Source organism: Ceraceosorus guamensis, assembly GCF_003144195.1.
Source record: "Ceraceosorus guamensis strain MCA 4658 unplaced genomic scaffold IE81scaffold_37, whole genome shotgun sequence".
Lineage (NCBI taxonomy): Eukaryota > Fungi > Basidiomycota > Exobasidiomycetes > Ceraceosorales > Ceraceosoraceae > Ceraceosorus > Ceraceosorus guamensis.
In genome coordinates this window covers 151,653-176,658 of record NW_020290032.1, presented here as the reverse complement: position 1 = coordinate 176,658, position 25,006 = coordinate 151,653, and the positions used below count along the sequence as shown (strand labels likewise).

Here is a 25,006-nt window from a genome sequence, read left to right as displayed (position 1 = left end):
TTGCACGTGATGCGGAAAACGAAAGCGGGGCGTGGCGGTATCTTGAAATCACGTGGCGCCCAAAGTGTGGCTGTGCGAGCGCTTCATTCTTGATTCCAAGATTCTTGATCCTGAACGCATTTCAGTCAGAGTGTGGTTAATGATGGTATGTCTAAGCCATACTCTACTTAGCTTGTCATCAACCCCCGACGCTGCTGAAATTTAATTTGCTTGGAGAAGGACTAGATTGCACGCAAATTGGCATCAACAGCTATAGGAAGGGCGCACGACCCGGCAGCGGGATCTGAGCGCGCTGCACGCCTCGCAAATCAAGACCCAGAGCGCTGCTGTGCAAATCGATCGCTGTTCTTCTCTCATCAGCGAGGGGTTATGGACGCCTTGGAGAGATGTTCACAGAGAGAAGGCGGATCCGATGCGAAGCGCCCACGTCGAAAGTGGAGGATCAACAATTTGATAGGCAAAGTTGTGCCCCTCATTCTGTGAGTTGCTGCGTGTGGGAGTGCGTGTCTGGTCATGTCGCCAAAGACTATCATCGTGCTGACCTTCAGCTCGCCGCTTTAAATCAGATTGACGTACATCGTGTAAGATGGAATCACTCAGCCCCTACAACATCGAAAGGTCCTGTGCCCCATGCTGACAATTTCGCTCACCCACAATCAGTGCCGCATACAAGCTGGTCGTGATTGAGCACGGATGTGAGGCGCTGCTGCATCCTCAATCATCCCGCATCGTGCATGATCTTGACGCAACAGGCGTTTCTCTCTCCCATCACCTGACTCTCATCTCGAACAACTGGCTGCTGCGACACTCTACCAGACAAAGATCGCTACAAGACACGCGGTCAAGTGCTTTCCGTCCTTCTTCATCTCCTTCCAGCACACCTCATCTTCCTCCTCGCCCTGCGAGCCTACCTACACATCTACCTCTCCCATTCCTCCTCCTCCAGCTCCTCCGCACATTTCCTCACTCGTCTGCTCGGCGCTCGCAGGCCCGCCTTACCAAAATATCCACCGTCTGATTGGCGGAACAGGATCTTCGAATGCGATGCGGCTGGAAGACCGTCGAGGTGTTGGAGAGATGCGTGCAATGGGAACTGGAAACCTCCGCGCACAAGACATTGCGGAGATTGCGGAACATGTCGCGCAGGCTTGGATCATCACTGTCCCTGGGTGCGTATGCGATACTGTCCCCTGCCCATTACCCCTACATGTTTTGCCCCAGCTTAGCTTCTGACCGTACACGCCTGCTCGCCCACACGCAAGTTTGATGCGGATGTTCAAATCCCACTCACCTCCCCTTCATTCTTGCACTTTCTCATCCTCGTGCCCCTCCTGTACCTTTTTGCGCTCTTTCCAATGTTCGGTATCGCATGGAGGCACACACGCCTTATCTGGATATGGGCATGCGATGTCGACAACGTCCAAAGCCGCGAGTGGTGGGCCAACAAATGGACCTGGATGGGCGGACCTGTGTGGAGATGGGTAGGAGGCTGGATTGTCGGTGAGTCGCTCGATGATGGGTGCAAAAACGAACCCATTAGCATCGTGTTGACCCCAGCGCATCACCATGATTGCCAGCTTCGAGGTCTTACACAGCAACGTCGGCGCAGATCACTTCTTCTCATTCCAAACTCGTCGCCATTCCCAATTGGACAATGCCGCTCGTAGTGACGAGCGGTGCAGGTCTAGTCTTCATAGCTCTAGGTGCGCTTTCATGCTCCGTTACGTTGCAAAGCGAGAGATTGGCGAGATGCTCAAAGTGTGGTAAAATCTCCTCGCGTGCTTCGTCCAGCTTTGCTCTTCTCTTCCCTATCTTCGCTCATGCAAGGTCAGACGACGATCGATATGGAGCGCAGAAAGGCCTATTCTCGACATGTTCGCTCAGTCGAGCGCAAGCGGACGACTTCCTCTGGCGATTCGGCAGGAGTGCGGGGAAGAGAAGACGACAGCCTCGCAGCGCCGCATTCGGGTGCCATGCCAGATACAGACGAGGAAACCCTTCGCCGTTTGAGTCCCATCTTGTATTTTTGGGTTCCTCTGGCGCTGATCGATGAGGAGAAAAGCACAAATGACTACGATGCGGACCAGCTCGATCATCATATCGATGCGCAGCACGTGTCTGTACAAGAGGGAGGGATCGTCCTGCCCACGTTGCTGCAGGAAAGACCTTATGATCTGGGAGATGCATGGTCCAATCTCAAGCTCGCTCTTGGGTGAGCAGTGTTTGCCGCTTGTCCCATGATTTCATCATCAAGCTGACATCCAAAACATCGCTCGTGCGTGCCCCCTCGGCAGAATGTCGAAAGCCAGCGACGAGGATGAACAATGGACGCTTGACGCCTTGGTCGAAGCACGGCTTAAAGCTACAGCAGCTCGAATCCTGCACAAGTCCAGATGACACCAGTCTGAATCGCGCTGCTTTGTCAATCCCATCATACATTGGCAACTTGACGCATACATTAGCAAATCCGAGTTGCTCGCGGAGCGGCGAAGGCTACGGGTACATGACCAAGCACCGAAAGGCAAGGCAGATGACGAAAAAAGGCCCTAAAGACGTCGGCATGATTGAGCGCAAAAACGAATGGTGAATGATTCATGCATCGGGCTCGTCCAGCCAAGCGAGGATATCCCTCATATGTGTTCCTCCCGCCATGAGGACCTCTCCATGCGCCGCTCCCCTCGCCATGGTCAAGCCTCCACCTTCGCTAGCATCCTTCATGCCAAACGATCTCAAATACCTTCTGTTGGCTTTGGCATCCAAGATCGCATCCTGCTCCGAGAGGTAGATGCGCGTATGATGAGGTGACAAGAGATTCTGAATCTCTTCTCTAGGCCAGAGAATGTTGGATGCCCAGTTGAAATGGCGCGAGAGAGCGTGCGCCGTTCCGAGCTCCGTGCCGACAAACTTGAGGCAAATTGGCAAGCAAGTGATGGGAGGGGACAGGAGGATGCAAACGTCAGTCGAGTGATTCGTGCCAAGATGCCATCTTCGATCATTCGAAGAGCATGACTGACATATCTCATCAAGTGCCGAACTGGCGTGTCTGGCTTGTTGTAGAGAAAGTTACCGATGACCACGGGAACCCAAAGGCTAAAGCAGACCGGATCGACGATGCACATTCTGCGAACCAAAGCGCCCAAGCTCTTCACCTGCAAGTCAAGAGAGAGAGAGAGAAGAGAGAAAATGTCGAGGAAACGTCGAGGAGTGCTAAGCACGCCGCTTCTTACACCACGCCAGCTTCATTTCGTCCACTCACGAGCCAAGATCCAACAATGGTTCCCATAGAGTGGCTCAAGATGGTGATGCCGCACCTGTGCCAGTGTTCCTTCTGAATGATGACGCGCAGCGTAGCCGTCATTTCGTGATGTCCCACAGGATTCAAAAAGTTGACATCAAAGATATCTTGACTGGTAGCAGGAAATAGCGGAACCAAGATGGGGTGGGTGCTAGCCAAGTGCGAAGTTGCTAGCTGGTTGATGAGCGTAGAGTACTGGCCTAGACCGATGCCTAAACCGTGCAGAAAGATGATGGGTCTATGCAGGCTTGCCGTTCGTGCGTCCCTCGCCTCTGCCAATTGTCGAGTCCATCGAGGCGGTCGACGGACGAGGTAGCGTAGTCTGCCCTCCTGCTCTAGCGAAAACCCGTTCGACTCGGCACGCATGACGGTGAAGCGCGACAGGGCATTGGCAAAGAGGTAGCAAGCCAGAGGCCTGCTTTGCACGCGTACCGGATCAATCGTCAACCTCATAGCTCTAGCGTGCGGCGCATTCTTGATGCTCTCCTCATCCTCCCCTACAGACTCGTTCCAGCTCGTCGCCCTACGCGGGAACTCGAACCCTTGCCTAGCTTCGAACATTTCCCGGCACCAAAGCAAAAACTCTAGCCGTGCACCAGGCTTGGACCAGCCTGCAGCGTACTCTGCTGCAGTCCGAGCAGCCTCGACCGCTTCGCTGGAAGTCTGATCCTCCTCGTCCAACTTGCGTCCAATCTCCTCTGCTCGCTGATGAGCTCGGCGCGACTCGCCAAAGTCTTCCCTGCCCGGCATCGGGCTGGGTGGGAAAGACTCGTGGCTGGGCGGCAGAGGACTTGGAGGCGGAGAGATGGTGGGGGTAGGCGGCATAACATTGTCCACCGCAGCAGCAACAGTCGCGCCGCTACTGAGTCTTGGCAGTCCTCTTCTCAAAGTGGCGCTGGCATGCTGCTCTCGTATGACGCGGCTATTTTCAGCCTCGACTTCCACCTCTTCCAATTCTTTTGCATACAAAGACCAAGCCAGCCATCTCTCTACCGCTCTCGCCGTCACATCCTCTGGTCGCGCGTCGATGAACCACATGGCAAGCTCGTCCCTGAATCGTCTTGCGCGCACATCGTCCTTGTCCAAAGGTCGAGCCACTGCAAAGCTGGGCAAGACGCTCGATGCGCGCAGTCGGCTGTGTCCCGCTATAGGGCTTGGGGCTCGGGATGGAGTCCCAGACAGGGGGATGGGCGAGGTGGATCCAGAGCCCAGCGCCTTGACGTCGCTTGAGCCTGATGTCGTCCTCTCCCTGCGTCTCATCCGCATTCCATTGCGTGCAGAATTTGACTCTGATCCACCCAGCCTCTCCATCGATTCAGCCCTGGATATGGTCCCGGATATATCCGCATTCACATCCTCATCTTCGTCCTCATCGTCCATGCCTGTCTCTAGTGCTCGGATGAGCACCGTACGCAACAGCTTCTTGCTGAAGTTGGGTGGAGGACCTGGTTGTTGAACCTTTGTGACGAGGTAAGCGTGATAGAAGCTAAAGACCACTTCGCACAGAGCGTAAAAGAGGTAGCCGTAGTGCAGGCGAGGAAAAGGGTGAGGCGGCATCCAGGATGGAAGTTGACCCTTGTAGGCCGCGTAGCTGCCTGCGAGGTAGAGGTAGGAGAGGGGCGTGACGCTCCATATCATCCAGATGACTGCTTGCACGCCCAGCGTGGACAGGTGCAGCATCGTGCTGGCCGCCTCAGAGGGCGAAGCAGAGACCATGTTGGTGTCGGCGAAGAATGTGAGGCGGTAAAGATGGAGAGCCAAGGATGTGGGAGGGGTTGAATTGGTTGTGGTGAGGGTGTGGAAGCGTGGCCCGTCCCTTTCCCAGGAATTGCCAATTCCAAATTTGCTGCCAGACCGAGTCGCTTGCGAGAGAGACAACAACCCGTCGATTCGACGAAGTACTTTCGAGTGAAGCGAAAAAATCAGGAATGAAGTGAGGGTTGACAAGATGGCAGGCCTCCTGATGCCTTCATTTCACTCGCCGCACGTAGAGGTGATTGGGGGACGAGGAGGAAACCGAGCGATGATGAGGTGTTCAGGCCAAGACAGCGGGCAGACCATACACGAGAGCTGCGAAAGAGTCAAGTGCCAAGATTGGGGACGTGGTCAGGTGAGGTGAGGTGAGGTGAGGTGAGGTGAGGTGAGGTGAGGCGCGGCGAGTGTCAATGTGGTACAACTTTGTGTACCAAACCCGTGTCGTAGTCAAAGTGCATGCTGCTTCCGCTGTCCTTCGGGGAATTTCATCCACAAAATAGCGCGTACTGTAGCTGTATACAATCAGAACATATGCAACACTCACGACTCGAGCCCTTTCAAGAAGCTTGTCTCAGCCGTCTCACATGGCCTTTGGTTTGAGACCCTATTTAGCCCTCACTTGCAGCTAGGCTATAGCTCCTTAACAAAAGCCCAAGTCGAGGGCGCGCGCGGCGGCCCGGTCGTGACAATTTGTCGATCGCGGTTAAACCACGCGTGCGCGAGCTATAGGTAGGGCCTCATGCAACGGTACCGCGGCTTGCGGATGATGGCTATTTCGCGATTGCCGGTATGCCGTACCGGTACATTTCGATTCACAATCGTGAATCGTGAATTCGTGAATTAAGCGTACGTAACTTTGCTGCCTTAAATTGCTGCTGCTGTAAGCCGTCGAGACTCGTGAGTGCACGGCACGCTTATCGCGGCACCTTGATTCCGCGCGCTTCGGTGCGACTTTTTCACGTTGACCAGCTAGACTAGACGGAACTTTCTCGCAGAAATACGGGCTTTACCACCCCAAGATTCAAATTAAGTCACGAGTGTGTGGGTGTGTGTGTGGGTGAGTGAGTGGGTGCTAAGGCATTCACGATGATGTTGCCCCCACAACTTGGTCCACCGCATGCCCCACTGCTGGTAGTCAGCGCACAGTAGTCTAAGAGTAGCAGCCTTGAGTAGTAGAGACCTCTTTGTAGCCACGACGGTCATGCAGCCCATCCGTTTATTTCACACGCGGCTGCCTCTCACCATCACTCGCCACTCGCGACACTCTCTCTGTTGCAAAAAGTCGTGAGTTGTACGTGAGCCGAGCAACTGCTGGTGGGAGTCACTGCGAGCATTGCGCGTCCTCTCTTTCAAAGAATATCCGCAAATCTGAATGCGGTGCTTGAATTGGGTGTGCCTGCCATAGCTGGGAGTCAGGGTTCAACGCGCCCATCCTCGGTCTGACCCCCTTTACTAGTCTGAATCGCGCTCACTTGACTGCAGACCAGATTTTGAGTTGCGAAGCGCAATCACGACTGTGACTGTTGTGAGGCGTGTATGTCTGCACGCAAGCTGATCGAGGTGTGAGTCTCTGGTTGGGGCTTTGCTATCGTATCCTCGATTTGATTCGAAGATTCGTGATGGTGGTTGATACCTCAGCGAGCAAGCTGCTTGGTGGCAGCTCCCTCACGTAGGTGAGCTTTGCAACCAATCTCAACACACAAACTGCGTCACGCAAGATTCGATCCACGATTGTCATCGCTGCTGAATCTCTCGCTCATCGCAATTTTCCGAAAGCTGCTGTGGGCGATTTCGTCTGAACAATCACAATCACGAATTGGCAGGCTTGTGCACGCCACTCACAACCCAGATTCACCAGTCTGAGTGCGATTCACCCTCCGAGATCGTTGTAATCGTGTGAATGCATATATGGTATCGCAGCGCCGATAGGCATGGATGGTTACAATCGTGAATGTTGGCATGTCAGGCACACACTTCCCGTACGAGCGAGCGCTTCCTTGCAAATAACGCAGAAAGTCTGACCACGTGTCCCGGACTTGACCGATGGCGCGACTTGGCGCTGCTGGCCAGATGAGCCACAGCAGTTGAGTCGTGAGTGTGATGCTTGCATGGGCAGCAGGACCGCGCCGCGTGGGGGACCTTCTAGATTCACATTCACATTGCGATAATTCAAGGCTTCCAAAGTAATCGCAATTCACGCTTCTCGGCTGTGACCGTCCCCACGACTATCAGCCCAGCATTACGAGGTCGTCCAGTCTACATCATAGAGTCAAAGCAATCATGTTCGGCTCCACTCTTCGCACCACATCTGCGCGCAGCGTAGCGATCCAAAGATCTCACGTCGCCCAAAACTGCGCTAGGAACATTTCGCAATCGACACGTAGAGCGGACGCTGCATCTTCGGCAAAGAACGCAGCTGAAGGTGCTGCAAAGCAACTTTCTAGCGCGGCTGCGAAGGCTTCGGCTGCTGTGGGACCTGTCGCTGCTAGGATTCAAGGAGCTACGGGAAGTGAGTAGAGCGGTCGGAGCGGGGGCTTTGAGGATGGGTGGACGAGCGCGGCTAGACTACAGCTGCACTCATCGCTGTTGGAGAGCAGCAGCTCGCAGGTGTACGGGACAGTTCTGACTGTGGTCCGAAAAAGGCCATGAAGACATCGCTCACCTCGGCTTGCATGCTGACCCCTGATGCTCACCCCACGCTGCGCCCCAGTCAACCTGTCCTCTTTTGGGGAATCGATCGCATACAACGCTCGAGTCGCCGGATCCCTCTTCAAGCAAGTGTACATTGCCGAAGCCCTCGCTCCTCCCACTTCCACATCAGCCATCAAGCAAGGCGCAGAGACGCTGTACAAGCGAGCACTCGACGCCTCTTACTGGAGCGGAGTGGTTAGGACCGGCGAGTGGAAAAAGTTGGCAGTGTATGGAATCGAAGTCGTCGGCTTCTTCACCATCGGAGAGATGGTGAGTGTTGAAAATACAGGTGTGGGAGGATCAGGCTTTGTTAGGAGGCGTTCTTTGCCATTGCGAATGCCTCATTCTGGCGCGTGCAAACCGCTCAGCATCTAATCCTGGGCATGCCCTCGCCTTCTCACGAACAGATCGGCCGCAGGCACATCGTCGGCTACAAGCTCGACAAGCACAGCTCCGCAGATGCCCACCACTAGATCATGTCTCAAGCTCTCATGTAGATGTCTCAGGCAAACTCAATCGTTTCTGCCACGACGGTCTTCATACGACAGCCTGAGCTGAGCGAGCGGTAGTACTTTGGTTTGCGCTCCGGAGGCCACAGACTCAAGTTGGTGGCGCGAACAGGCTCCTCGCTTGCCTTCACTTTTGACGCGGGCGGCGCGGGTCTGCAAGCAGATGTGACTCGAGTATAGACCCTTGTGCAAGAGAGATTGGTACCCGCCTCTAAGGGCGTCCGTCACCTTGCTGAAACAGACCAGAGAGCTGAAGGAGCCCCTATCGGCGAATGTTGATTTTTTTGATGCTCGCGACGGGTAGCCTCGCGGTTCGAAGCACACTTGGAAGCGTTTCTATGCGGAGCACAGCTCAGATCAACATTGAGACGATTGGCTGTCATTTGGTTCAGGCGCGACTGGCGGATACATGCGCATACAGGATGACCAGCGAGCTCCTCGAAGCACATAGCTCATTGCGCGTCTAGCTGATCGATTTTAACCTTTGCGAGTGGATTGCAGTCCGCAAGCCTGGACAGGCTGACGTGGCCTGAAAGATGAGACACAGCGCAGTTGCTGTGGCACGAAGATGCTGATCTTGCGTGATCGAGTGGATGGTCTTGGTGCCCTATTGTTGGGGCGTCCAATGCGTATGCGCCACTTAGTTGACCTTCTCATGATCTTGCAGGAGGCGATACCTGATCAGCATGGGCATGACAGAAAGGTCGAGAGGCATCGTTCTGAGGGTCAATCTGTGATTCTAACGAATGACCTGCGCCTCAACCGCACGGACGGTACTCACCAGAATCACACCATCTCCTCGCACGAACATCATCTCACTCTGCTTCTTGATGACCTGTTGAGTATGCGTAGCGTGGATGGGATGTAGGAAATTCAGCATGATGGGCCTGTGCATCTAGTGAGGTGCCCTTTCCCCTTGAACCTGGACCGCACAGTATCGGCGACGATTGTGCGTCGCAAGTGTTTCATCGCCATGGTCTGGCCTTTGAAAACCTTGGTGTAGGCTTTCTGTGCATGCGCGATCCATTGTCTGTTCCCCACAGCCTGCTCCAGTCACTCGCAACCATCCAAGCCCCTTTCACCCCTGAGTCCCGCCACACACAAGAGCATACAAACTCACACTAATGTCTCCCGGCTCTCCGCTCTCGTCCACATTGACCACATAAGCCGTCTCCTCCACGTCTCCGACTATCAAATTCATGTGCCCATCATAAGCATGCAACGTTCCTCTCAATTCACGATCTCCTCTCAATTTGATCAGCACGCGCTCTGCCAAGGAGAGACGCAAAAGGTCAAACGGCTCTGAGATTGGTGCCGACATGTCCGGCCTAGGGAGCAAGGCGAGGCCCAGCGATTCGTTAGATGTTGATGTTTAAATAACCCGAGATGATAGGCGCCTGAAGCGGATCGGACTTGGGGCTGCCAAGCTTGTGATTCGCCGTGTGCGAGGTGCGAGGAAAAGCTGCTTTCGAGAAACTGAGACGAGGATGGAGCTTCCGAAGTCGACTTCGCACCAAGTGGGTTGATGAGAGGCAACCGACGCTGGTTGGAAGCGCACTTCGGCCGCTGCTGGTAAGAATCGCTTGGCCCTTCTGGGAGCTTGCGCAACGGTGGTCGGAACGAGGTGACTGGCTCGGAATACCAAAAAACGAGGTGCTGCTCTTTTGCCTTGCACTGCGGACTCGCAAAGGCGTGATGGAGGAAGGTGGACAGGCAGAGGTGTGTGAATGCTGAACGAGGCCCCGGCCATAGCTACCGACACAGGCCGCGCGCTGCACGGGGTTTGAGCTCGCGCGCGTGCAAAGCAGTAGTACGAGGGAGCTCGATCGGCGCTGCGTGCAGCAGCTGTTTTGTGGAGAACGCGAAACGCGTGCAACAACCTCATCAGCAGTCCTGACGGTCCTTCGAAGCAGACTGCTCTCCTTTGAAACGAGGGAGACCATCGTGCCGCTTGGTCGACGAGTCGCCCTTCCGGCAGCATCTCAGAGCCAAATCGCGGCATCACAACAGACCTCTCGGACTGTTCTGCTTTTAAGGAAATGTAAATGCTCTCGTCTTAATGTCGAAGCGAAGAGGACTATTCTTTACAGCTTGCGATTACAGGACCTGCGCATTCAAAAAGATGTTCGGGGCTAAAGGGCGCAGCGAAGAAGCCGCAGCATACCAAAGTCAAGTGCGAAAGTAAAACGTATCTTAGGCGTGACGGGTAAGATGCTTCTCATGACCGAGAACAACGAGAAAGAGGATCACGAATGCGCTTGTTGTAAAGGGTGCAATGACGCATGTCAGGCACGGCTGGTAACGCTACTCGGTCGCAGAGATGCGCTCGATGCTCGCGCTTGCAGGGTTCTGCCTCGGGTGGGACTGACGGGCATCGGAGAGGCAGCCAGTGAGGTGCTGATTTCCTTGCATCTAGCAAGCTCTGCGGAATGCAGCAGCGCGGAAGACAGGACTGCAGTCGAAGCGTTCTCCACTCCCCTGTCAGATGCCATCTTCGAGAGGGTGAGCGAATGTCGCAGTGCGCGCGTGATGTGCTGTTCCTCACGCAGGAGCGCTTTAGCGTGAACGCACTTGGTGCTGGATGCTTTGTAAGGCAGTGTCGCAACGATGCAAAGATCGACATCCTCGGTCGACAGCCGACGAGATGCTGTTGAGAAGGTGAGGAGGTCGTGACCATCTTCAATATGAGTCGGCGACTGCGGGCGCGCCAAGGGCGACATTGGGGATACTGCAAAGTTCCCCGAGCTTGACGACAGCTCCGAGCAAGATCCAATGCTGCTGATTGGGCTAGCAAGGCTGGATCTTCTGTGCTTTGGCGACCAAGAAAACTCTGAGAGGGAAGGCGAAACGGAGGACGGGCTGGCAGGCGAGGCAGGAACAGAGCGGCGCAAATCGTCCGTCGAGGTTTCGCTGAGGACCGAGAGGTCTCTCTTGAAGAATGGCGCCGTGGAAGGGAAGCTAAGAGCGTCCTTGACCCTCATCAGCGGTGTCGCTTTATCCTTTGGTAGCTTTTCAAAAGTGAGAGTAGTGTTTCGCTTTTCGTCGAAGGAGACAGACTTCCTCAACCGGTGAGGCTCGATTGAGTGCCGTCTTGAGTTGACGAGCTCCAATGTTTCTCCGTCATCAAATCGTAGACCCAAAGCCGATTCCCGAGGCCGACTTTTGGAGCTCTCATCGAAAGCAACTCGGCGAGGAGAGTCGGGAGCTTCGGCACAAGAGCAGCAAGATGGACGACGCCAAGCAGAGGCAGGTATCTCCTGGCGAGCCAAGGCGGCAGCGCGCTCCTCGCAAGTTAGGCGAATCAAGCCGAGATCCCGACGTAGGCGAGCGACTTCGCCGTCTTCTTCCCCAGACGGGCTGGTCGACCCTTCGGGTGCAGTGGAAGCGATGCGGGTCTGCACATCGAATCGGCTTCGGTTCTGCATCCAATTCCCTAGGACTACGCCGACAAGCTTGAGGCTTTCGCTGATCAGATGGGGCTGGGGCGCGTCAGCTACGTCAGGAGAGCGAGGGGTGATGAACACTTTGCCCGAGTCGGATGTCCCGTCCGGGTCGAGGTTGAAAGGCCATGCAAAGAGCGTCTGCGAGCGGTGGTGGAGAACTGTAACGGTAAGATTGTAGTCGACCTTGACAATAGCCAAGAGCCCCCAATTCGAGGCGTTGTAGCCTCTCAGAATCGGCGTCGGCGGGCAAACATACTGCAGGCGTTTCGGAGAGGTTCCGACGGTCGAAGGACCGCGGGAGACGGTCGGCGATGCTGGCGGAGCGTACGAATGGGAGAGTGCGCTCTTCAGGGCAGGGGAGATTGGCGCGTGAGCCAGGGGCTGCAAGTCTACAGCGCGACTCTTGTTTTCCACGTGGATGCTGCTCAGCGATGGAGCACTGCCTCTTCTGGAAGCGAGCGCAGATGCGGAAGGCTTGGAGGTGCGGTCCATGGCGTGCGAAATGACAGGTCGATGCGTCAAAGAGGCGGTCCTGGAAGTGGTGTCTTTCAATCTGCACGGCAGGCAGACGCAGCTGTGCTTTGGCGGATAAGCTGTGAAAGCGAGAAGCGAAGGTTGTGGGTGGAAAAGATGGGCGGAAAGGGAGGACGCAGGTCCAGGTCGCGGGAATGAGAGAAGGTCGGTGTAGGTTGTGGACACGAAAGATGTTCGGAGGGGGTCATTTTCGTTGAGGTGGGCCTTTAAATGAGGACAGCCATCTCCGTGCGAGGGCATCCCACGTATGCCAAGCGAGTTGACCATCCCACGCAGGGCACTTACCCCACAATGATGATCGGGAGAGGTTGCATTGGCAAGACGGAGCAAGAGAGGCGGCTCCAACAACTATCCTAGACGGAGACTGATGCAACGATTGGTTCTGCGCTGGAAGACAAGGTGTGGCGTGTGGAGGGTGTGGGATATGCCGGAAGGGGATGGGGCGCCAAGCTACTGTTTGACGCGCAACCTCCAATCATCAAGCTTGGTCACAAATGTAGCCCGGTTAACACCGTCACCTTTCATGGGAGTCACGTCTGACCGTGTTTGTCGAGCAGGGTATGTGGAGTGATGGTGCAGCACAAGGTGTACATTTGACTCCGTTCGAGAAAGGAAGTCTCGGAACCGGATTTGCGAGCTTGCTAATGCGCTTTCTGCGGCTTCAGTCAGTTCACGCAAGTGCATCCAAGCTTGTCTCTCTCGTCTCCACTATAGCTGCGCTAAGAAGCTGTTTGCTCCACTCAGTGCACGGCGAGACTGAGCGGGTTCGATGAAACGGTTGCAGACTGAGAGCGCGCGTCATCCGAGACCGGACTCAAATTATTCTCCGAAATGCTGGCCTCACCCGTGGGACAAAAGGGTTCAGAATAGCAGCGAGTCTGCATGAGTCCGCTTGTCAGTCCGCACAGCGTCGTCTGTGGTCGGCATATCAATGTCTCACGTACAGACGTCTTTGAGCGCCATGGCGAAAATGGGACGAGGGGTGGTGCCATCACAGCTCAAGGAGTCGGACCCGCCTCTTCGAGCCCTGGGATGTACCAGCCACACAATCTTGATCTGACCGCAAGCGGCGATGGCATCTGTCGTTGCGTGGTCGTAATGTGACGGAGAGCATGCTCCACGAAGAGGCCTTCATCCGATCGGAGTGCCCAGGGGCCCCCCTGCGGAGGCTGGCTTAGGCTTGACGACAGCATTGCTGGTACATGTCAGCCGTGCAATGGCTCACTAGTGTCCTGGCTTACGAAGAGCCAGCCAAGCCCCGGTCGAGCGCATGGACGTTTGAAATCGTAGCCGCAGCAGCGTTCGCGGATGTACTGAGCGCGCATGGGAGTTCCGTCGGCGCACGGGGACTGTGCCACGCCTGCAAAGGCTCGCTAGCTCATACCTGCCCCTGATTGCTTCCAACCAGATGTGCTCTGCTGACCGCTTGCGCCCCTCTCCGGCGATCGTTGATAGTTCAGAGGTAGGCCAAGGTTGCAGACTCAAATGTGAAGCTGCAATTGGAATTCTTGATGGTGATTGTGAATGTCGCCGACGGCACCAATTTCTACCACCGAGACACGCAGCGTTGCTTCCGCATGGCGCGTATAGGTAACCCGCATGCGCGAGTACCGGTACCGCGCGCGTAGCCGCCCCGCGCCCGCATCTTGCGATCGTGCGCTGCAAGCCTGCTGAGCGCGGCCCACTGCTCGCGATTGCGTGACTTTTCTGTCTCGACATAAGGCGGACACCTGTGCAAGAGCTTGGCGAGGGCAATTTGAAAGCCTATTTTGGATTCACTTATGAGCGAAAGGGGTTGCTCAGCGCTGAGCATCCGTCTCGGTGGCAGAGCGAAGTCATGACTCGTGTATTGCGACGCGTGAGGCAAACCGAAATCAAAAGTCTTGGCCAACCAATGACGTCAATGAAAACATTACGGAAGGAGAGTGACTTCTCCGACCACGTTTCACTTTTTCACCACATGTACATCCACGTTCAACGGGTTCGCACTAAGACTACACTCATTTTGCTGCGCCAAAGTCTTTCGAGCGAGGCAGAGAGTGACTATAGCATGGTATAGCCTTGCGCCGCGATCAGTCATCGGGTACATCTCATTGTGACTGCTGCGGGTTCGTGTAACCGGCAAGTATCAGATCACACACTCGATGGGATCTCGTACATGCGAGCAGGGCATGCCGAGCGGATGTTACTCTCAGCATCGACGACTGAGTTGACGAGAGATCAAGAAGATTCTTGTGGGGCTCGGTTGCGAGCGGCGTCCTCGTCATTTGCAATGTTCTCCTCTTGCTGAGCGGGCGCATTTTTGTGTTGGTCGCGAAGGCGAGCCATCTCCTTCTTGAAGGCATCGGACACCGTTGCCTTCACTTCGACGCCTTCCTCCGAGTCCTTGGCTGCGTCGGTCAAATCTCCAGTAGTGGCATTTGCTGTATCACCTGTGTTGTGCGCGCCCCACGCTCTTTGACGTGATCCGCTGACCTTATTTACAGCGTCTCGGTTGTGGCGATTGGTCCCTTTGTACATAGACGAGTTGTCTTCACCTCGGTGTGTGAGTTCCTTCTGCGTCGCCGTGGAAGTGTCGCTTTTAAGGATCTCTCGGAGTGCCATGGTGCAGTAGCAGCTTGTGGGCAAGGAGAGCCGCACTTGCAAAGCAGCGAATGGTGCTTCGGGATCAGGTTCAGGAGGGTTGTCTATTCCCAGTAGCTTGTCCTCGTCGGACTGCGCTAGATTGAGGTTGGTGTCGGTGTACTTGATTAGGCTCCATGATACGTCTTTAGGTCTCTGCAGGAGCTTTCGATACGCGCCGCCCAGCTTGAAGTCGCTGCAAGGCACAGGTAACGCGCGTGGTGTGAGTTTGTGCACAGACATTGAGAAAGCTTGCAAAACACACCTGAAAGTGAGAAGATGATCTTCTGTCAAGCCATCCTCGGCGAGCACCTCCTTGTACAAATCCGCCATCCAGCCAGCTGGATAAGAGACGTCTATGCCTGGCAGCCCAATGACCACATCGTTGATGCTGTAATGATCCAAGTCGCCGGCTTGCAAAACCTTCACAGGCAGCTGCGAAGCCCAGCGCTTCGAAGCTAAGAAACAAATGTCTGCCATCAGCTATCAAAGACGTGGCTTTGCACACGCAGCATTCAGCAAGAGCCTGGACGTACCAGGCTTAGACTCGTCACCGGGAGCAGCTTCCTGGTCAGCTTGATCCGCGTGGGAAGCAGGACCATCTTGCTGATCATCGTCCACATCGAGAACGGCATCCTCTCCGAGGGCGACAGTATCTCCAACGATCGCTTTGTCGAGTCCGTAACGGGCTACGCGTTCAGAGGCGATGCGATTCCAAACGTAGGACTGATACGCATGCACGTACATGATCCGTAAGCTCTTGGGAATCTGTGAGACGCGACTTCTCGTGGCTTTAGCTTCACAAAAAGGCAACATCACGCTCAGAATCGGCGACTCACAGCGAGAAAATAGCCTTTCCAATCGTTTTTGGGTTTCCCGTCAGCATCAAGGTCTTTTCTCATGCGTTCTAAGATGGCTCGCTCGGGGACGTTGTAGCGAGGTAGCATATCGTAGGCTTCTAAGATGTAGCCTTCCGAGTACGCCTGGCGTGCCTTGCTCTCTTCCGGGGAATCGCCAGGGCGCGAGGCCAAGATTCCATCGACGGCTGCTTGATAATTACCCTTGAAGAGCTCGATTCCTGTGTGATGGCTGGAAATGCTTCCAGATCCGAATCGTTGAAGGCCTAATGCAAAGCGGCAGACCGCTCAGTCCTCGCCCGCAACTGTGAGCGCAACGGTCACACTAGACGCACCAAAATAGTTGATGAAGCCTTTTGTGGACAGTATGTCCACGCTCTTTCCAATCATGCTCTCGTCCTTGACCTTGACATTTCGTAAGGTCACGACGAACGCGTTACCTTCCAGCTCGCCGAGGTGAAGCGGAGCGTCGGCGTACTGAAGATGTGCTATTCGCACCGCGCGGTCAGCGCGCTGCGTAACCGCATCGAGTAGCGTCTTTCGAGTGCCGTAGCCTCTTTGAGCACCCCCTCGACCTCTCCCACCGCGCTGCGAGCCGCCCCGCCCGCCTCTTGACCCATATGGATCGTCGCGTTCTTTGCCGACCCCATTGACGAGTTTGTACACTTCATCGAGCGTGCGACGTCCTCTTTTGTAAGACACTCGCTGGACTGTTGTAGCACGTTTGTCTTTTGTGCCAGCAATAGCTAAGTCGCCGAGCGCTTTGCCGTGGAGTGAGCCGTAGCCACCCAGATTCAGAGCGCGCCCAAGGATGGCAAGGGCATCATGAGAGTCTCGGTTGGACTTCTGCATGAGGAAGTGGACGTACGGCGGTAGCGATTTTGCATCTGACGGAGGCGCAATGGTCCCGGTCTCAGCAGGAAGAGTGCCTCGTCTTGCATCGTGAATAACGACGCACCTTTCTTGTCACCTCCCTTGTCTTGATCATTGTCGCGCTGACTACGCTGTTTCGTATTGCTCCAGGTGATGCGGATAGGGAGCCCTTCGGGTGGCTTGGACACTTCACCGTTTGCGATTGCATCGTCGTCAGGTGGCCCGTCTTTGCTCTGGACAGTGTTGGGGTTCCGATGGGCTTCTAGCGCCTCGCTCTGCAGCGAGCCTTCGAAGACGCTCCTGACCAGCTGATGGGCTGCTGTTCGTTGCTCCTTTGATGTCAACGGCTGTGAATGAAGCCAGAAATTGTGAGCTCGCCCCAACAGATGCCATGCCATCGGGGCGACATCTCACCTCTGAGAGGACGGATGGGCCGGTGCTCGCGGCGTCTCGCGCCTCCGTGTCACGACCACCTCCCCTTCCTCCGCGACCTCGTCCTCGGCCCCTGCCCCAGCCGCGCCCAGACGAAGCAGAGCTGCGAGGCGGTGGTCCTTTTTCCCACAGCTCTTTCAGAGAGTCTACTGCTTCCTGGCCCAACACTTGGACAAGCTCGCTTTGCGCTTTCTCATCGACCGTTTCGACCCACACCCAAGTACGCTCAGCTTCACGCTGCTTGGCAGCTTCCGCAGCGGCTTTACGCTCTTCGCGCTCTGCATTCTGGCGCTGTATGCGCTCTTGACGCAAGTTACCACTTGAGTCTGCTGCTTCTGCGCGCTCTGTCTCTAATTCCTCGTAGAGACCATCGCCGCCCTGCTCTGCTGTGGGTGGATCTAGAGAGACGATCCGGCAGACTTTGCCTCCAGGTGCAATTTCGAAGACCTGGAAATCCGAAAAGCTACGGAAGCACCTTGCGTGAGTACGTGAGCCGGTATTCAAGAGGAGACCTCCTAGATTATCTCATCTCACCGCTGCTTAATCACACCGCCCTCAAGCCCTACTAAGTCAGGGCTCACGTATTGCACAATGCCGACGTCGGCTTCGCGAGCCGCTCTGCCCTCATCGGTTCCGCTCGGCACGCTCATGGATAGCGCTGTGCTGCCAGTTGTGTTCGGTACGTCTTGCTCCATCCTCAAGGGCTTTCCCGATACGAAAGCCTCGGAGAGTGATTCGTGTCTTGCGCTAAGCGCTGAATTGCCACTGGTGTGTGGCACTTCTTGTTCCGTCTTCAAGCGCTTTGACGATGCAGCAGGCTCGGATAGCGGCTCGAGTCTTGCGCTGCCTGACGAAGGAGAGCTTGATGCCTCCCGCTTCAGGTTTTCCTCCGCGCCCTGGACCTTCACGACCTCCCCAGAGGCCTCTTCCTTGACCATTCCCTTGTGATACAGCACAAAGCCTGTCTACTGTATGTCTGAGGTGAGTGTGAAGGTTCTTATGTGACTTGAGGTTCTTATGTGAAGTTTTGAGGAGCTTCTTGGTCGGCGGAAGAAGTTGACCAGAACGCTTGTCACCTTGGAGGACCAAGAAGAATGCTGGTGGTGTCTTTGGTGCTCTCCTTGCTCGCTTGACACCGAAAAGCCTGACAAAAGAAGATTTGCTTGACGATCTGCGGAGGAAGGCTCAAAAGCAAGGAATTCGGAGACTTCCTGGTCACGGCTACCTTGGTGAGATGGCGTGAGCTGTGATCCAAGAGTCTTGAGTGCTGTAGAGGCGTCTTGCATATTGATCAAGATTCGCTCTGATGATGGACCTTCAAGCTTGTGTGCTTTCTTAAATTTTTAATCACGCGTTTTGTTTGAAGCACTTTGGCAGAGACACGTGATCTCACGATTAGGTACTTTGACCCCTGCTGATGATGTGAGTGCGGCCCGGAATTGGGCGAGGCGACGTGCATGCATGCTGCATGCATGCGTGAAGCCAAAGCAAACTCGTGACTGCGATGATAACCAAAACCGCATTACAAAGTGCAGCACGCCTACACAGCAATCACGAATTCAAATTGTGAGGCAACAGGCACAGCCCCCTCACAACACTCACGACTCGAGACGAGCGGCGTGACCCCACTCAGCCTCGTGACTGCGCCCACGATCCCATACCAGGTTCTTGCTCGAATTTGGCGTCGTGAACCCAAGCCATTCGTGATTGTCAGGCCACCACCCTAGGCGTATCCTTACTCAACCACTAAGCAGCGGGCTCGCGCTTTTTGAAGGGAGATTGGAGTACCCAACGACCTCACGCGCCTTTTTCGGTCGGAGCTCGCGATTACCCATCACCTAGTCGTCTCTCTGTCCTACCTCCCTCTGCGATCTTGTCTCATCTGCACGGCCTCATCTGCACGGCCTCAGATGTGTTCAGCGTCATGCCTCACCTCTCTGTGAGCCTACAACGCTAACAAAGGAGGCACAGCTCTGAGCCAATCGTGATCTTGCTGCGCGTGTATGCACCTTGGTTGGCGGTTGCTAATACCGCATCATACATCAGTTTGCCGTCATGTCTCAGCTCATCAACGCGGACTCGAATGACTCTCAAAGGAGGAGAGAAGAGGCAGAGCTCATACTGCACAACCAAGATCTCGCTCGCACGACGCCACCCGACTTCAACAGTGCGCCTACGGCGTTTGGTCTAGACCATCGGGTGAAGACACAACGTCGTGGCTCCCGTAGCGATGCCATGGAGCCTACAGACATGCATGCGCCCCCCTCTCATGATGCTGCATCGCAGTATCCTAGCCTACCACCCTCGCCTCGCTTACATCCAACGTCCCCATCGTGTGCAGGCATCGCTGGAGCAAGCACGATCTCGAGTCTAGCCGCCAGCCCATCGCTCGGCTCTAATAGATCAATGAACTCCGAAATACCTTTAGCTGCTGTGTCGGATCTACAAGCAACGGGAATCGACTCGGCACGCGATCTTCAGAGACAACCATCCATCTCCTCGCTGGAAGGTCCAAGCGAGCGTGCAGGATCCATCGGCGCAGTCGCAAGAACATTCGCCCCTCTTCATCTTGATTCACATCGTCAGAAGGATCAGGGCGACGCAAGCGGTCTGTGCCGCATACCCACCACAGCGCAACTCGCAATGAGTACGACGACCGGAGGTGATGATCGCGACAAAGCTGGGAGACGGACTCGTTCAACTACTACCAGTACTCAGAGTGACGCTGGCCTCCCGGAGGCGGGTGAGCACTTTCCCATTCTGCAGATGCTCAGCATGGTAGGCTCTAGATTTGTGGAAGCGGAAGCGGATGGGTTTCCTGAGCCTGACCAAGGAGTGCAGCATGATTCGGCAGCTACAAGACTTGAGGGCACATCAGTGTACGGTGCTCAGTCGGACGCTGAAGAGTCGAATGACGATGAACACATGGCAAAACTTTCCGCGGCTGGCCCAAGTCAGCCTGCCACGGCGAACGTTGGTCTACTGCGTCGGCGAGTCAAGCGCGTCCATGGATCGCGAAGTGAGATATGGGATGATACTCGTAAGTCAACGCTGTGGGTTGATGTGGTCGTCATGCGCCTCACCTGCTCTCTCTTTCATGCGCGTAGCAACCCCGGTCGGCAGCCGCACGCCTTTGGCGGCTTCATACTCAGCTCACGCTGCGCATGAAGCGAGGGGCTCCCACTCTGCGACCAGGCCCAGCACCGCAAACAGATCTAGTCGGCTAGCTCGGGGTCAGTCCAGTGATCGAGAGGCGGATGGCGATGCAGAGGAGAGCAACGAGAGCGATCTTGCGGCATCCACAGAATCTTTGGCCGCTGCGGGCCTGGCACCGCAGGCGAGCAAGGATCGAGCTATGGCAAGCGACCTTTCGTCCTCGACTGAATCAAAACCACCAGACCTTTCCACCTCGCTGCACATGCTGTCCTCCGCAGTGCTCGATCGGTCTCGGCCTGACTGCCATTCAGACTCAGACCCAGACCCAGAATCTTCCCAGCCGCATCGACTAGCTACGTCGACTGCAGATACGCCGCTGCTGTCTGCGGATGAACGAAAACAGTTGTTGGCAGCAAAATTGGTAGAGATCTTTGGTCTTGGCCGTACGGAAACACTGCTTGCGACCCACCAAGCTTTTCTCGTGCGCGGGTTGCTACTTTCAGGCCACATTTACCTCACGTCGGATCATCTGCTGTTCTACGCTCCACTGCCAACTACTCAGCACTCGTCAGAAGGCGACGTGCTGCAGGCCGGCGCTTTGAGAAAGAAAACCCGCAGAACAATGCGCTTCAGCAAGCATTGGGCAGTGCTGGGAAAACGTGCCCTGAGCTGGTACGACTCTCATCATAGTCCTTACTTTCCTCAAGATCACATCGACCTGCGCGACATCATCGAGATTGGTTCTTCGCAGCACGGTGGCGATCTGCAATCTGCCGATGACGCTCAACCAAGCAGGACTGCGGACGCGGCAACGGATCATGCTAGCTTGGACTTCTACGTTCAGACCTCGTATCGACGCTTCGTCTTCTCAGCAGCTTCTCAAGCCTCCAAAGCAACTTGGGTGGGTGCGCTGCGAAGCGCAGTCATGCGAGCTCAGAATGATGGAGACAGCGTCAGACTATCCATCCCACTGGAAACCATTGTCGATGTAGAGTACGGAGGGCAGACAGGCGTTGGTCCATCAACTTCTGAAATTGCCGCTATGCCAAGCGACTTCAGCTCGTCTCAAGCCGCCAGCAAGGTGCCTAGCAGGGACTTTCTGTGCATCAAAGTTATAGACGGAGCTGGCGAGGACTTCGCTATACACGAATACTTTTTCAGGCACAAAGGCGAGCCGTCCAATCTCGTAGAAGTACTCTCTGATACAATAGAGCATCACAATGCCAGACCGCGGATGGAACGCAGGACCTCTTCAGGCAGTGTGAGGGATACGCTCGCTGGTAGTTGGCAAGGAAGGACTGATGTTGGCTCCAATAGGTACTCTTCCGGCCGCGGTGTCGAATTTTCGGCGTCAAGCGCTCCAATTGCGGAGTCTGCGCCAGCAGAGACCAACGCGCCAATGGCAACCGAAATGCTGGGCCCAAGAGCTATCCCTATCCCTCCTAGGGCTACTGGCGAAAACTCCACGCTGCCAGACCGCGATGCGAGTTCCGAGACGACCCTACCAATGTCGCAAGCTAGGCTGTCAGAAACACCGCGACCACCCAATCCGCTTGCTGCTGGCACGCATCGCTACCCACCTGCGAGCGTCGCTGGCGGCCCGCCACGTAGTCTCTCTTCTTCACGAGGTGCACGCAGCTCACTAGACTCGACACGAATGCTTAGACCGCACATCTTCCCCGGCTGGATGCGCGAGGCGGGGGAAAGATTGCTGTCTGTGACAGGACCTGGCGCAGAGCGACTCAGCGCGCAACTGGCAGCTCTGGCGCGTCAGCCTCACCGAAAAGTCCAAGAGAGCTGGTCTAGGCCTCTATACGAAGCTGATTTCGGCTTTCGCGACTGGGTTGGTGCAAGTCAAGCGCCTGATGGTTCAGAGCCCGGTGACCCAATGTGGCCCGGGAATGATTGCGACGCCGTTCGAGCGGTCGAGAGCAGCCTAGACAGCTCTGTGAGCAGCAATTACTCCTTGCTCGAGGGACATGCAGATCAGGCCTTGCTTGCAGAAGAGGCAGATCGAGATCACCAGTTTCGGACATCTTTTATACTGCCTAAGGAAGAAGCATTGGTATACCGTGAGTCACAGTAGCTTCGGTCTCGACGCAGAGATCTACACCTCACGCTGTCATCGGTTCTCTCGACAGATGTTAGCGCGAGCCTGTATCGTATCGTGCCGGTACAGGGTCGTGTGTTCATTTCGACCAGATACGTCTGCTTTCGCTCTTCGCGAATGGCTACAAAGGCCGTTGGCCGGACTCTGATGGTCTTGCCGATTTCTGAGCTGGTTTCGGTGGCGAAACACAATGCGTTTCGATTCGGTCAGCACGGACTCGTATTGATGGTCAGAGGTCACGAAGAGTGAGTGTTTCTCGGCAATCAAGACTTCGTGCAATGCATTGACTGTCTTGTGTCTTATCCGGTCCAGACTCTTTCTGGAATTTGGGTCTCGTGAACGCCGCGACGAGTGCATGGCGCAAATCGACTATCGCGTGGAGGAGCTCGCAAATGATGTGAATAGAGTTGAACAAGGATTAGCCAGTGTTAGCGACAACGCTACGAAAGAAGCTCTGATGCTGCGGGACTTGAGTCAACGCATATCTATTCGGCAAGGCAACAGCAGCGCCCCGACGCTCAGCGGCAGTCTCGACACCACCAGCAAGCCACCTGACGTTCCGTTTCCGCCGACTTCACATTCGAGCGCCTCATCATACCCCAGCACCTCAATGCAGTCATTCGATCCCGCTAAAAGTCTACATTTCACGTTCTTGACGATCGGCTCGCGCGGCGACGTTCAACCATTCATCGCCTTGGGACAAGGCCTGAAAGATGCGGGTCACCGTGTTCGCATCGCCACGCATCTCGAATTCAAAGCGTGGATAGAAAGCCATGGCATTGAATTCAGAGAAGTTGGCGGGGATCCTGCAGAGCTGATGAGAATATGCGTCGAGAACGGGACCTTCACGGTGTCCTTTCTGCGCGAGGGCGTCTCAAAAGTGAGTCTCACACAGCTTTCGCCTTCAGGCTCAAGACGCGCTTTGGCTGATCAAAAGACATGTCTAGTTCCGGGGGTGGCTTGACGACCTCTTGAAATCATCGTGGGAAGCGTGCCAAGGCACTGATGTTGTTATCGAGTCGCCGAGCGCGATTGCTGGTATCCACATCGCGGAAGCTTTGCAGAAGCCTTACTATCGTGCATTCACGATGATATGGTCACGCACCCGCGCCTATCCACACGCATTCGCCGTTCCCACCACGCGCGCAGGCGGCAACTACAATTATATGGTGAGTGCGGTTCTTTGAAGACAATGTTGGCCGAGCGACTCACGTCACGGCTCCACCTTTAGACCTACGTGGTGTTCGACCAGGTCTTTTGGCGTGCCTCGGCAGGTCAGATAAACGCATGGCGGAAGACCTGCCTTGGGCTCCAGCCTACTTCATTGGACCGGCTTGAACCGCATCGGGTGCCCTTCCTGTACAATTTCTCTCCAAGCGTAGTACCGAAGCCACTAGTAAGTCTCGCATTCGAAGCGGTCACATTCCCGCCCAACACTGAGTTCTGCTTCATGCTCGCAGGATTGGTACGAGTGGATTGACGTGACTGGCTACTGGTTCTTGAGGCGGCCTGACGGAGACCAAAGCTGGACACCGCCTGATGATCTCGCAGCGTTCATGAAGCGCGCCAAGGCAGCTTCGCGCAAATTGGTCTACATCGGATGGGGCTCCATCGTCGTACGCGATGCGCAAGCGATGACTCGCTGCGTTTACGAAGCCGTTCGGCAGGCAGGGGTTTGCGCTATCTTGTCCAAAGGCTGGTCAGATCGCCTCTCTGACAGGCATCTGCAACCCACAGAGCAGATGAGGCCTCAGCCCAGCTCGCCCATCTCAGAAGATGTGTTTGAGGTGCGCTCCATACCCCACGACTGGTAAGTCTGAGACTCGAGTAGGTAGAGCGTATTCCAATGCGTACTGATTGAGATGCGTTTGCTGTACCCAGGCTGTTTCCCCAGATTGACGCTGCTTGCCATCATGGCGGGGCCGGCACCACTGGGGCAAGTCTACGAGCAGGGATTCCAACCATAGTGAAGCCATACTTTGGAGACCAGGTGAGAAGCTTGAGCGACTCGACCGCGATCCTGAGCCATTGACTCTTTGCTTCTATCATCCCGGCTTAGTTCTTTTGGGGCGCTCAGCTCGAGGCCCTTGGCGTCGGCTCCTGTGTGCGAGAGCTTACTGCGGAGAATTTAGCTGCAGCTCTTGTCAAAGCTACCCAAAGCCCTAGACAGATCGAGAGGGCGAAAGCGCTCGGCGAGCAGATCCGCAAGGAGGACGGCGTGAAGAATGCGATCGCTGCTATATTCCATCATCTCGATTATGCAACAAGTCTTATCAAGTTGAACACGAGGCTACCCGGTGCCGTAGAAGTAGCGACCAAACAACCCATTGACCAGCAGCACAGCCGCCCTGATCCACAGCCGGACAACGAACAGCCGGCCCACAATTTGGAACCTGCGCTGTCCACGACTTCTGGCAGTGGGGACATGTCGCGCAGTGACAACCTGCCCCCACGAACGACCACAGCTGAACCTGACATGCAAGGCAGCATAGCTAGCATCAATTCTGGCATGCAGACATCTGACGCCGAATGGTCAGTCGTTAGCGACGCGGACGAGTTTGCTGCGTCGCAATCTTCGTAGCATACAACGTGCGTACGCTCGGCTCGACCCACTCGACCCGATGGACCAATCTTTCACCTGCAATGCACTGAAGTTGCATCCTAAAGTCTCGTCCTCAACCCTTTATCGTAAATCGCTACGTGCTGCTTTCCAACAATTTCTGCTAACA

At 55.4% G+C, this 25,006-nt stretch overlaps 7 protein-coding genes across 7 annotated transcripts; 3 read left to right on the top strand and 4 right to left on the bottom strand.

Moving 5' to 3' along the window:
- Nucleotides 1-161: 161 nt before the first annotated feature.
- IE81DRAFT_155789 (hypothetical protein) lies at nt 162-2,563 on the top strand. The gene is made up of 8 exons (XM_025510488.1): nt 162-479; nt 567-581; nt 661-695; nt 817-1,169; nt 1,263-1,500; nt 1,578-1,703; nt 1,792-2,212; nt 2,295-2,563. Exons 1-8 carry the CDS (start codon nt 370-372, stop codon nt 2,395-2,397), a joined length of 1,401 nt encoding a protein of 466 aa, XP_025368993.1. The 5' UTR covers nt 162-369; the 3' UTR covers nt 2,398-2,563.
- A 29-nt stretch (nt 2,564-2,592) lies between these two features.
- On the bottom strand, nt 2,593-4,852 carry IE81DRAFT_291303 (hypothetical protein; the record flags this gene model as incomplete). Its single annotated transcript, XM_025511892.1, has 5 exons — nt 2,593-2,904; nt 3,015-3,149; nt 3,257-3,950; nt 4,020-4,538; nt 4,584-4,852. The coding sequence occupies 5 exons, from the start codon at nt 4,850-4,852 to the stop codon at nt 2,593-2,595; spliced, it is 1,929 nt and encodes a 642-aa protein (XP_025368992.1).
- Nucleotides 4,853-7,201: 2,349 nt separating this feature from the next.
- On the top strand, nt 7,202-8,549 carry IE81DRAFT_324166 (hypothetical protein). The gene is made up of 3 exons (XM_025514162.1): nt 7,202-7,559; nt 7,761-8,011; nt 8,149-8,549. The coding sequence occupies exons 1-3, from the start codon at nt 7,331-7,333 to the stop codon at nt 8,212-8,214; spliced, it is 546 nt and encodes a 181-aa protein (XP_025368991.1). The 5' UTR covers nt 7,202-7,330; the 3' UTR covers nt 8,215-8,549.
- A 440-nt stretch (nt 8,550-8,989) lies between these two features.
- IE81DRAFT_291256 (Sm-like ribonucleo protein) lies at nt 8,990-9,571 on the bottom strand (the record flags this gene model as incomplete). Its single annotated transcript, XM_025511889.1, has 2 exons — nt 8,990-9,085; nt 9,371-9,571. 2 exons carry the CDS (start codon nt 9,569-9,571, stop codon nt 8,990-8,992), a joined length of 297 nt encoding a protein of 98 aa, XP_025368990.1.
- An 844-nt stretch (nt 9,572-10,415) lies between these two features.
- IE81DRAFT_155665 (hypothetical protein) lies at nt 10,416-12,664 on the bottom strand. The gene is made up of 3 exons (XM_025510487.1): nt 12,513-12,664; nt 11,950-12,286; nt 10,416-11,831 (listed from the first exon to the last, which is right to left on the bottom strand). Exons 1-3 carry the CDS (start codon nt 12,539-12,541, stop codon nt 10,536-10,538), a joined length of 1,662 nt encoding a protein of 553 aa, XP_025368989.1. The 5' UTR covers nt 12,542-12,664; the 3' UTR covers nt 10,416-10,535.
- A 1,501-nt stretch (nt 12,665-14,165) lies between these two features.
- IE81DRAFT_324164 (pseudouridine synthase) lies at nt 14,166-18,304 on the bottom strand. The gene is made up of 8 exons (XM_025514161.1): nt 17,546-18,304; nt 16,994-17,474; nt 16,665-16,926; nt 16,042-16,593; nt 15,689-15,972; nt 15,386-15,617; nt 15,115-15,307; nt 14,166-15,045 (listed from the first exon to the last, which is right to left on the bottom strand). The coding sequence occupies exons 1-8, from the start codon at nt 17,947-17,949 to the stop codon at nt 14,448-14,450; spliced, it is 3,006 nt and encodes a 1,001-aa protein (XP_025368988.1). The 5' UTR covers nt 17,950-18,304; the 3' UTR covers nt 14,166-14,447.
- Nucleotides 18,305-18,602: 298 nt separating this feature from the next.
- Nucleotides 18,603-24,858, top strand: IE81DRAFT_314651 (hypothetical protein; the record flags this gene model as incomplete). The annotated part of the gene is made up of 9 exons (XM_025512510.1): nt 18,603-20,051; nt 20,119-22,239; nt 22,309-22,522; nt 22,590-23,157; nt 23,225-23,446; nt 23,509-23,673; nt 23,738-24,087; nt 24,159-24,267; nt 24,337-24,858. Exons 1-9 carry the CDS (start codon nt 19,067-19,069, stop codon nt 24,856-24,858), a joined length of 5,256 nt encoding a protein of 1,751 aa, XP_025368987.1. The 5' UTR covers nt 18,603-19,066.
- Between the last annotated feature and the right edge of the window lie 148 nt (nt 24,859-25,006).

Bases quoted from the DNA above. Each gene is read 5' to 3' on its own strand.
- IE81DRAFT_155789 (XM_025510488.1), top strand. From the start codon at position 370: ATGGACGCCTTGGAGAGATGTTCACAGAGAGAAGGCGGATCCGATGCG. The intron at 1,501-1,577 runs GTGAGTCGCTCG...CATGATTGCCAG, and splicing joins GGTAGGAGGCTGGATTGTCG to CTTCGAGGTCTTACACAGCA. The intron at 2,213-2,294 runs GTGAGCAGTGTT...CCCCCTCGGCAG, and splicing joins AATCTCAAGCTCGCTCTTGG to AATGTCGAAAGCCAGCGACG.
- IE81DRAFT_155665 (XM_025510487.1), bottom strand. From the start codon at position 12,541: ATGCAACCTCTCCCGATCATCATTGTGGG. The intron at 12,287-12,512 runs GTAAGTGCCCTG...TCGCTTTCACAG, and splicing joins CTCCCGATCATCATTGTGGG to CTTATCCGCCAAAGCACAGC. The intron at 11,832-11,949 runs GTATGTTTGCCC...CACCGCTCGCAG, and splicing joins ACCTCTCCGAAACGCCTGCA to ACGCTCTTTGCATGGCCTTT.
- IE81DRAFT_324166 (XM_025514162.1), top strand. From the start codon at position 7,331: ATGTTCGGCTCCACTCTTCGCACCACATCTGCGCGCAGCGTAGCGATC. The intron at 7,560-7,760 runs GTGAGTAGAGCG...GCTGCGCCCCAG, and splicing joins GATTCAAGGAGCTACGGGAA to TCAACCTGTCCTCTTTTGGG. The intron at 8,012-8,148 runs GTGAGTGTTGAA...TCTCACGAACAG, and splicing joins TCTTCACCATCGGAGAGATG to ATCGGCCGCAGGCACATCGT.
- IE81DRAFT_324164 (XM_025514161.1), bottom strand. From the start codon at position 17,949: ATGGTCAAGGAAGAGGCCTCTGGGGAGGTCGTGAAGGTCCAGGGCGCG. The intron at 17,475-17,545 runs GTGAGATGAGAT...GTGCTTCCGTAG, and splicing joins GGCGGTGTGATTAAGCAGCG to CTTTTCGGATTTCCAGGTCT. The intron at 15,046-15,114 runs GTGTGTTTTGCA...TGTGCCTTGCAG, and splicing joins GATCATCTTCTCACTTTCAG to CGACTTCAAGCTGGGCGGCG.